The sequence below is a fragment of the Megalobrama amblycephala genome, linkage group LG22, assembly GCF_018812025.1.
Source record: "Megalobrama amblycephala isolate DHTTF-2021 linkage group LG22, ASM1881202v1, whole genome shotgun sequence".
In the NCBI taxonomy this organism is placed as follows: Eukaryota; Metazoa; Chordata; class Actinopteri; order Cypriniformes; family Xenocyprididae; genus Megalobrama; species Megalobrama amblycephala.
Window position 1 is genome coordinate 7,308,087 of NC_063065.1, and position 11,963 is coordinate 7,320,049.

The 11,963-nt window shown below is 37.6% G+C and overlaps 1 protein-coding gene across 1 annotated transcript in view; it reads right to left on the bottom strand.

Annotated features, from left to right (window-relative positions):
* Positions 1-11,242, bottom strand: part of agap3 (ArfGAP with GTPase domain, ankyrin repeat and PH domain 3) — a 187,954-nt gene extending 176,712 nt beyond the window's left edge. The window contains exon 1 of the mRNA XM_048174739.1: positions 9,588-11,242. Coding sequence (XP_048030696.1) covers positions 9,588-9,963 — 376 coding nt within the window. The 5' untranslated portion in view covers positions 9,964-11,242. The remainder of the gene's footprint in view (positions 1-9,587) is intronic.
* Positions 11,243-11,963: the final 721 nt, after the last annotated feature.

Genomic DNA, 11,963 nt, shown 5'->3' on the forward strand with positions numbered 1-11,963 from the left:
AGTAAATGGAAAAGACATACAGTGAGTCTCAAACTCCATTGTTTCCTCCTTGTTATATAAATCTCATTTGTTTAAAAGACCTCCGAAGAACAGGCGAATCTCAACATAACACCGACTGTTACGTAACAGTCAGGGTGTACGCTCCCAATATTTGCAAACGCCAGCCCATGATCAAGCCATTAGACAAGGGCAGAACGTCTGGATCTGTGCACAGCTGAATCATCAGACTAGGTAAGCAAGCAAGGACAATAGCAAAAAATGGCAGATGGAGCGATAATAACTGACATGATTCATGATAACATGATATTTTTAGTGATATCTGTAAATTGTCTTTCTAAATGTTTCGTTAGCATGTTGCTAATGTACTGTTAAATGTGGTTAGTTACCATCGTTTCTTACTGTATTCACGGAGACAAGAGCCGTCGCTATTTTCATTTTTAAACACTTGCAGTCTGTATAATTCATAAACACAACTTCATTCTTTATAAATCTCTCCAACAGTGTAGCATTAGCCGTTAGCCACGGAGCACAGCCTCAAACTCATTCAGAATCAATGTAAACATCAAAATTTATTAAATTTATTTTTATTAAACCTTGAAATGTGATCTTGTATGTACAACAAGGGAAATTATTGAAATTTGTTAATGTTTTTTGAATAAATGTTGTTTGAATTTCAGTTTCATTTTGTTCAAAATATCGTGATACGTATCGTATCGTGAACTCCGTATCGGGATACGTACCGTATCGTGACCTGAGCGTATCGTTACACCCCTAGTCCTTGATAATGATTTCACTTTTTCAATTTTAGTTAGTGTGTGATATTGCTGTTTGAGCATAAACAACATCTGCAAAGTTACGACGCTCAAAGTTCAATGCAAAGAGAGATATTTTCTTTTACAGAATCGCTTTTTAAGGACTACAACAAACGGCTGGTAGGGACTACAACAAGCTTCTTCCCAGGTTGGTGACATCACAAACCCCAAATTTACATAAACCCCGCCCCCAAGAACACACAACAAAGGGGGTGAAGCCATGTTGGGCTGCTTTAGAGAAGAGGAAGAGTTGTTGTAGTAGAGTGTTGTTACCATGCTGTCATTTTATGCCGGACTGCTTCACAAACAAGGGTCAATTCAACACTGGATTTGCACAAAAGATTAACATGACGGCACATGCTAGTCGATGAGTTGAATCAACTCCACATCAACTACATAAATTTATCCACTAACCATTCAGAAACGTCCAGTTTCATTCTAAAAGTTGTAACTTCTTCCTGAATCTCTCCATCGGCGTTCGACTCCGGTTTGAACAATGTAAGGCTGAACACCGTTACTGACAATCCTCATTTTGGCTGCGTGAGATTCTCCAGCTTTGTTGATGTTGAGCTGTTAAAGCTCTGCCTCTTCTGAAAAGGGGGCACGGAGCAGCAGCTCATTTGCATATAAAGGAACACACACAAAAACGACGTGTTTTTTCTCACACCCAAATAGGGGAAAATTTGACAAGCTATAATATTCAGACATACTCCTGGGACACCAGAGATTTATATTACATCTTGTAAAAGGGGCATAATAGGTCCCCTTTAAAGTACAATTGGTCTACACTGGCAGAGCATCAATACTAATGCAACAGCAAACGTTCCAAACAACACCAATACTTCCATACAATTCACTTTCTTTAGAGAAACCACGTTTCAGCCGCAAAACATTTCTTTTAGTCCCAGAGTGCATTTCCTTTATTTTTCAGCAGGCAAATAATCCATCTTTAATGTCTTAAGCACAACCATCAACATAACAAATTTGAGGAAACAAGATACTAAATAAGCCGTCTGCAAGCATATCCGTCTTTTAGAGTTATTGATTATCCTTTCACTTACTTAAATGGGACAAATCAGTTGTGGGGTAACTCATAAAACACTGTTCCTCAAGCTCGGAGAAGCAGAGTGAATATCTGAAGTGTTTTTTTAAATTCCTGTTCTGTTCTAATCTTCAACAAAGCTATAAGGCTCTGGTTCCTAAGCAACAGGCGTGCTGCAATAACGTAGGACGATCGCAGTAGTATCTGCAGTCCAGACACACAGGTGCATATTCACACGACAGCTTCTTCTGCAAGACCTCCACAAGCCTTGCTGCAGTCAAAATACCTGTGAAAACTCCCTTGTGATGCAGAACATGCAAAGAAGCAATTGCTGTAGTGTAGAGCAACTTGATGCTTTGCATGCAACACAACGCATGTAATGCATCACAACAGAGTCAGTGCTGGTATTATTTTGACTGGATTTTTTTGCAGAAGAAATGTTTTGCAGTGTGCATCAACCTAACTTAAATGCATGAGTTTGCGCTGCATGACTCACAACAAGATATTTTTGGTAACATTTATTTACTTCATTAAGACCATCAGCAGGGAGTCAATTTTAAAAATGTCAAGCTGCATATGTAAACGTCAAAAACCTTAATTTGATTCTGTTCCAAGAATTTCAGAAGGTTCTAGGAAGACAGACAGACAACACAAAATTAAGAAACAAGCATGTTGCGCATAGAGATTTGTGCTGCTTATGACAAAACAAAGCATATGCAAATTTCTCAGGCATCAATTTTATTTTTTGCCAGCCTGTTTTGAAAAGCCATGCCTTCGTTAAAAAAAGGAAGAAACCATTTCCATAAAAGCATAAATAATCTGCAGTATTAACAATCTAAAAATGCCATATGAAGTGCAACTATGAGGATTAAAAAACTATTTAAAAACAAACTGTTGGAATATAATATAATTTGCATGATAGTTGTAGCAACGACAACAGCAAATGGTCACAAAGTCTGTGAAAATTAAATTATTTTTACTGATCAGTATTACTGATCTAATATCATGCCAACAGGGTCATAATGATGCCAAATTTTAGCAGATACCAATGTCACAAAGTGAAATTTCGATAACACAGCAAAAACGAATGTTACATATGAAATATTAAAATGGTAAATTAAAACAATTGCATGCAGCCTTCACGTATTGCTCAATAAGTAAACATTGTTTTTCCATGTAATTACTGAAATAAACAGCCAGTAATTAAAAAAGGTCATGTATCCCAGCATTCATACAGTCTGAATTTCAACTTAAGCTCCATTTTGCACTGTGGTTTCATTCAGACCCTGATGACATTGAATTCGAAATTCTGTTTACATCAGTGAACATCTGCTGAAGGTCGTTCAGATAACGCTGACAAAAAAGAATTAAAGTGGAAGAACGACCACAGCATCGCTGCGGCAGAGATAAAGTCACAAATTTGCTGATATGGCATCAGTTATAGCAGCATAAATGGCAGCTTAAAACAACAGCAATTACATTGTCTGAAGCTGTCCCAAAGGACGCTGATGGCTAGAAAGCACTTAGAACAAAATACACCAAATGTTCACAAATTCAGAAATGCTCAGAATGATATAAATCAACTTTAGCAATATTGCACCATCATCCACCTAATTATATGCTAAAAAATACCCATAATAACTAGATATTTAAATTGTAAAGAAAACATGACTGGTTCTCTAAGGTGCGTTAAGGAGTTCAGAATGGTTTATATGCGGCTAAGGTGTTCAGAATGTTTTAGTCTGTTGCTAGGGCGTTTCTATGCAGTTCGTGTTGCTATGTAGTTGCTTAGATGCAGTACATCCTGTTTGTTATGCATATTATATGACATGCTTTAACTTTACAGGTTATTTGACATAAATTGGAGGAGGATTATGTAAATACCATGTAAATATTATAACCAAAGGGGCATGACGGGGTGAAAGAGAAGCAAAGAAAACAAATAGGCTAGCTTTTTGCCTGGAGGCCTCTTGTGCTCGAGTGTGTAATTGCTTTGATGAACTGCTGATAAGCTTTGTCTTTGCTAAAAAGAAATACAAAATTATATTTGTGCTGTCTTACAAAACCTGTTATATCAAATTAACTTTCTGTTCTCTAATAACACAAATGCATAAATAAAAGATACAAGAGGACATGACAGATGGAGGCGGATTTTTAATTCCCAAAACACGACGCACTTCGAGCTGAACTGGACTTGGAGACATTCTGTAGGCCTATACAATTAAGCATGATCGGTTATAATTCCTCTAGTCAGAGTTAAAACTATTCAGACCTAGACCTAAACTAGTAATGATGATGATGGATTGTCAACTCTTCTAGCATATGGCTATGTTTGGAATTAAATACCGTGCATCAATCATGTATCAATATATACAACATTTTTCCCCCTCTACATTGCAATAACAATTCAGGTACTTACTATTTAGTGCAGTAGTTAATATTACTTTTGTTGCCACCTGTACAGTGTGGTTGTGACTAATTCCACTTCCATTACAGTACATTGTGTATCATAATTTCATTAATATGGTGAAATTTTGGTCATTAAAGAATATTAGAAAGAAAATGTGCTGTTCAGTGTGTTTTATTTCAATTAGGTAAGATTGCAGAATTAAATTTTAAGGGAACTTAAAAATTTAAGTAGAGTCTACATGACTACTAAGTTAAGTGAATTAAATATACAAGTTTTGGGAGACCCCATTACTCAATTTAATTTACTCAAATCAATTTAGTTCATTCAACTTAATAGGGTTTTCAGTGTATATACAATAATTCTCTTCCCCTCTACATTGAAATAATAATTCAGGTACTTCATAAGTACTTTTTATTCATTTATGTTCATTAATATTTTTAACAGTTCAATTAAAAAAATCACGTTTTACATAAATGTAAATGATGTGCATGCTTAATTCATCTTGGAAATAAAAATGGTGACATTGTAACACTTTTATCATAGCTAATCAAATAAAGACAAGAAAAACTGCAATAGATACTAATTCTGGTTCATTCATCATGCTAGAAATGGAAGGTCAGGTTGAGCAGCATGCAAAGCATTTTGTTGCATACTGGGGATTTGAGATATTTACATATGTATGCATATATACTGCTGATATAGTAAAAATAGTATGCTATTCTATTCACTCCAGTCCAACTCCAGATTTAGATACACAAAAGGGTTTGCATTGCACTGGGACAATGAACTAATGCCAAAAAGCCCAACTCAATATTTCTCCTGTCATCAGCTGTTGATTGCCATAATATGATTTATAACGGTCAATAAAACATCCAGCAGTCAAGGGCACAGCTAACGTCACACCATTAATGCTAATGCAAACTAATAAATATGTTCCATCTGCTTTTAGACTCAAACCAATCCAAATCAGTTACCATCATGTGAGGAGATATTCTCAACACTTATGCCATGATTATTGGTCAACAAGCTGAAAATCAATAGCACATGCCGCTGCTGTCGTATAGGCCAGACATTCTGTGAGTGATACATCACAATTATGATTTTCCATGGCAACAGCAAGCCTTTACTCAGGTGTTACAGGCTTTCTAAAGACTTCTTTACAGGCCGGATGAGTCAGCATCGAGCAGAGGTGACTGACACTGGTCGTTACTGGCATTTGCGATAAAAAAGGGTAACTAGCGTTTATCTGAGAGGGCGAGGTTTATTCAGGTCTGGGAACAAAAGGAACACAAAAAAAATTGAAGTCTGGATTTTCAAGCTAGAATTTTCTGGAAAATGCTTCCATTTCCAAAATGCATTGATAAATCACTCAATCATATTTAGCTAAAAATCACTGGTTTGCTGGTTCAGAGCCAGGGCTGCTCCTTAACCCTACCCTAAGTAAAGAGGATTAGTTGGATAATACCATTAACACAGATTATTTACACCCTCAACAGTACAAGATGTAGATCTACTACACTAATATCCTGTGATAATCCCGTCTGTCCGTAGCTGATAGAATTACATTAAAGACATTGGTCCACAACAACCCTCTACAATGCAACTAAATCTTCACTCTGGGCGACTAAATAATGTCTATCATTAGCCATTGGCTAATAAATTCTCAGATTTTACTCGTTAGTGTGTGTGTTCGAGGATAAGTTTAGCACAGATATATTTTCACTAGCTGAACACTCTTTGAGTGGTTTAGAGTTTCGCTTTCCGTCAAGCGATCTGGACTATTTCATTTCAGCTCAATGGATGTGTAGCGTACCTGTATTTGGGTTATCGCAGTGGTACCGTAGTGGGCGGAACCAATGGGTAAAAATGCAATCTTATTGGCTGGCGCTCATCTATTTCTGTCCCTGTTTTGATTTCAGCAAATCCATTCGAGCGAACGCTGACAACGTGATTAATATTCATGAACCCAGCAGCTCATCAATCCTTAGTGCGTTGTATATTGTTATTAGTAGTACAATTAGTAGTATTAGTAGTAGTATCTTTTAATAATAATTACTATCATCTATTACTATTATCTATTTTTTCACAGAAACGCTGAATGACCAACAATATCTTAAAGGGATAGATCACCAAAAAATAAAAATTTCCCCATAATTTACTCACCCTCAAGCCATCCTAGGTGTATTTGACCTTCTTCTTTCGGCCAAATACAATCAGAGTTATATTATAAATATCCTGCGCTCTTCCAAGCTTTATAATGGGAGTAATTGGACTATGAGTTTTTGAAGTCCAAAAAAGTGCATCAATCGATCATAAAACGTACTCCACGCAGCTCCTGGGGGTTAATAAAGGCCTTCTGAAGCAAACTGACGTCATGTAATTGTGTAATTGTGTTTTGGACATACATCAAATGCTTATGGCTGTTGCGCCGGAAGCTCGTTATTTTACTTTATAAGGTTTTAAATAAGGATATTTGTCTTACACAAACACATCAAGTCGCTTCAGAAGGCCTTATTGGATGTACTTTCTTGAACTTCAAAAACTCCAGATCCTCCAGTCACTCCCATTATAAAGCTCGGATAAGCCAGGATATTTTTGATAGAACTGTGATTGTGTTTGGCTGAAAGAAGAAAGTTATATGCACCTAGGATGGCTTGAGGGTGAGTAAATTATGAGGTAATTTTCATTTTTGGGTGAACTAACCCTTTACGCACCATCACCAGTCCTAAGTTCAGTTAAAATGTCAAATATGCATTCATGCATGGTTAGCAACTGGTTACTACAGTTCTACCATTAAATAGTGCTTGATTATCATAATATAATGATTGACTTGATTGACATTTGGCCAAAGGAGAACTGGCACCCTGACTGAGCCTGGTTTCTTCCCAGGTTTTTTTATCCATTTCTGTAAACTGGTGGAGATTGGGTTCCTTATCACTGTTGCCTTTGGCTTGCTTAGTTGGGGTTTTAAAGACGCTTAATATTCAGTAACACTGCTTTATCGATTTGACTGCACTGTACTGACAACACTGAATGAGAACAAAACTTGAACTGAATTGAGCTGATGGATGATGACACTATTGCCTTCTGTAGAGCTGCTTTATAGGTGAATCGACCATGTTTTATAATTGATGAATTTTGCTACATCGACATTATTGAACTGAAATGAATCAACACTGAACTGGCTTGAGCTGAATAATGACACTATTGCCTTTGTAAAGCTGCATTACAGCAGAATTTGAATGTCTCATTGATTGTTATTGGCAGCTATGAAGTAATCTGTATTGTATAGACCTATATAAAGGTAACTTGACTATTATTTGTGAAAATTATCCATCGATTCGCTCTTTGCAACCATTTCACATCAATTTATAATCAGCTTGCACATAACCCAGGCTCTTGTTCTCACCCACATACCAAAAAGGCAAACTCCACCACTCCTGTCAACCAAGTCGCCCCCTCGAAAGGGTGTCCGCTCATCCAGAAATTTCTCCATCTCCATCCCTCGATGGTAAAATGCACTCAGAGTTACAGAAAATATCACCGGCTCACTGACTCACCAGTTACAACCGCATCTAAGACTCACAATTATCTCATCTTATGCGAAACCACCATTTATAACACAATAAATCAATCGTCTCCACAATAAACTTTGAACATAAATGTTCTTTTTCACATTTATGGCATTTCAGCAGAGAGTCGTGATGCATTTACCTGAGAAATACTATTATAGGTACTGTGTAGCTGCTTCAGAAATACAGAAATAGATCTGCGAAACCTATAGAAACTCCATGATAACAAAATAAGACTGTCTGGGAGGGTTTTGTAATATCTTGCAATTCTCGAAGTGCTGTGACTCTATAACAGCAAGGGGCTCGATTTGCATTTAAATAACCTGTGACTAAAGCTCATCTAATCTGAACTCTCGCCCTGACCGTTAATATGAGAGCCAAGAGGTCATGTCTGCAGTGAAAATTGTGAGTCAGAGTCAATGTATCTGACATAATGAGGTTCATAAACCTAAAAGCTAACTTTATTCGAGATGAGCGACTGATGCTGACAAATGTTTTGCAGAAGAGCTTCTCATTATGAAACAATCACATCCGCATTAAGGTCTGCTATGAAAATCACATCTGACTGGTGTGTCAACATTAATACAAAATGCCACAAATCTTTGATGCATATTCTCATACTGAGGAGTTGTTCTGGAAGCTCAGGGTTATGCAAGATCTCAAACAATCCCAAAAAAATCCAAATAAATGTTGTCTGTAATCCAAGAATATTTCAAAGTACAATTCTTTACACAAAACCAATTCCAAATGCTAGTGTTCCATCTCATTATGTATCATTAAACTACAAAAAGCATTGCACTTTAAGATATTTAGTGTTCAGAATTCATATTGGTGATCCACGGCTCAATTATACATAATGTAGATAAATGATTTGTGATGCATACGCTACCCAGTTTGCATGCACCATCAGCTTTTGTCTTTAAAACCATTAATATTAGCCAAACACTGTAAAAAAATATATATTTTCATGATTTCTTTTGTCAAATCAACTTAAATAAGTAATGTGGTTCAGATAACATAATATTTTGAGCTTCTGTTGAATAAACCAATCACCTTCATTGCATTAACTCAAATTTTTAATTTTAATAAACTCAAAATTTTAAGGCAACCTGGTAACTTACTTTTTTTTAAGTCAAACCAACAATTCTTTTTTACAGTGTAAGTCAGATCTGTTGTAAAGATTGTCAGAGTCAATGTCTTTGACATAATCGATTGAAAAACTCACTTTACCCAAATGAATGACTGATGCACAAACAGTAGATGAGAGGAACCTCGGAAAGCATTTTTCCAGAAGAGCTTCTGATAATGAAACAATCAAATCTGCATTAAGATCTACTGTGAAAATCACATCTGACTGGCGTGTCAATATTAATGCAGAGAGCCACAAATCTTTGCTTCACAACTTAATTTACAACCATAACACACTAATGCGTTTTGGAAGCTCGTGGTTATGCAAGATCTCCTCTCTTCATTCCCAAACAATCCAACTAAACAAAGTGTAAACATCAGCTGTATTATTTATGCATCATCCAAGACGAATCAAACATATTTTGTTAACATATTATGTGTCACAACTCAATTATGAAAGCCACATTAAAAAAGATTGTATTGCATATTAAGTGGTAGCTGTAGCCCCTAATTAGGGATGTACACTCATTTATGTCCCCTAGTTTTCACGCACCATCTGCTTTTACACTGACAGACAATACAATGCTTCATTGTGGCATCAATTAATCTGGCCTTGCTCTTACCTTCAATAGAGATCACATGCTCGCGGATCTGGTTCTGGAGGGCCAGGTCATCGATGCGCTCGATCAGGTCGTATATTGCATAAATGTTCGGGTGGACGGACTCGAACCGATGGATCTCGCCTCTGATGGCTGCTGAGTTGGACAAAACGAACTGGGAGCCCGACGAGCCGGACTGCGCTGCAGGGCCTGATACGGTTCCCGAGCCAAACTGACCCGCCCCGGAGCTCCCGGACGATCCGGATCCGAACTGAGGGTTAATCGGCTGAGGAACGGGCACCGGTGTGGGTACCGTTCCCGGGGTGGGCATAGCGGGCTGGGACTGCTGAGAGATCCCGGACACTGACACCGAAACCGGGACGCTCGATTGGTAATTCATCGTTGTGGATTTTTGAACCGCTCACGGGAATAATAGAAATGCCGCGTTTGGAATGATTTGGAGAGCGCGCGACGAATCCGTACTGCACACTCTGGTCTGATAAAGAATGATAACAACTATAGGTGACGCATCAATGGGTTTCCAACAAATCCGCGCGCCTTGCTCATAATACCAAAACTTCAATCAGCATCATTGTTCCCAGCGACGATCTCGCTCTTTTGCGCGTGTCCTGTCCTTTTTTGACAATGAATGTCTTTCAGATGGACACACCTTTGTTTTGGGCGATCTTCTGGACCGAATCTCGCTTGCTTCCCAGCCTGAAGCGAACACAATGAGACCGGTTATCGCAATGCGCCCGAGTCCATTGACTGACTGAATGCGACGGTTCTACTCTAAAGTCATAAACACGTTTGAATCCCCTTTTGGTCCAAGAAGTCCCTCCCCGGCCCCCACCTCCATCCACTAGATGTGGAAAGTCCGATTCTTTTAGCGAATCGGTTCGGTCAGCGAACCAGTTCAAAGAGTCGAATTTGAGTTGTTGCTCAAAAGTGTTCACAGAACACCCCTACGCGGTATTTGTCATTAATTATGTACAGTGAAATCGTTGTTTATACACGTTAAGGTCACATTAGCGATATTTCAGGAAAAATTCGAGTCTATTAATAGCGTAGCGATGTATGAAGCACCGAACTATGCTTTCCGTTGGTCAGTTGCAGAGCAACGGTAGGTGTGACTGACTTTAACCAGTATAAACGGTGATATTTAAAAAATAGATGTTCAGTCAGTTCAAATTTATTTTAATTAGCGTAGATGCCACAATATATAATATATTTACATATGGGGATAGACAAACAGCCCGTTCAATCGGTTAGCTACTGTTTCTATCTCAGTCACGGTGTTGTTTTCATTCTCAAAGCTTTAATTCCAAATGTTATTTTGTTTATTGTTAACAATTATGTTATTATTAGACTCACTTTAATTGTTAAATGTAGTATAACATAGCCTCCCAGTCACAGTCCCGTACAGTGATTTCCAAACGCTTCGCGAGTCGAATCATTAAAAAGATCCGGTTCAGTAGAACGATTCAGACATCACTGCCATCCACTGAGACGTCACACATCACGTAACTGCTTGAAACGGGGGAGTGATATTCGATTGGATGTTTGGGTGGTGTTGGTATAAAGCGAATGATGCTTCAGTATTATGTAACCTTATATTTTTGCTTGACAGTTTAATGCTTATAATTGTTCACTCGTTCACAGACACACACAAGTAGATTCCGTTTCTGATAGAGGGTTACAGCCTTGGCAGTATCAAAAGACCATAATTTACAATAGGTAGGCCTATAATAGCCTACACATGGCATCTTAGGCTTGACAAATGTATTGTTGGGTTTACCGCAAACAAAGACTTGATGCTCTGTCCTCTCTAAATGCAATATCAAGGCATTCTATATCATTTATTCTGTCAAGATTCATTACATTAAGTTACTGTGATGGTAGCGTGGTATTTGGTAATTACCATGGTACTGAATGATTATATTCAATTACCATGGTATATTCATGATAGAATATAAGGTTCTACCATGCTACATATCCAGATGGTATCCAAAAAGCTTAAAACCCAGTTCATGTTTTTTTGTTAAATATTTTTTAAACTGTGTTTGTGGTGTTTTCATTTTGAAGCTTTCCATTGGATGGTTAAATAACTGAGATGTTGCAGTTTAACCACCTAATACTGTCAGTATTGATTATTTCTTCTCTCGCTTTGGGGAGATCTCTCTCACACTGTTTTGTTGAATGGTCCCATTGAGTCACTTGTTAGATATCATTTTGTAATGTGATTAGAATCGACACAATCTCTGCATCTCGGTTCCACAAGGTTTGTGCTTTATCCCTTCATGGTGACTGTTTCTTTCACTTTTTATGACCACTAAAGACTGGACAGTTGAAATCTGTAGGCTCATAGGCCTAATGATATTTTTGTAAAATTGATGACAA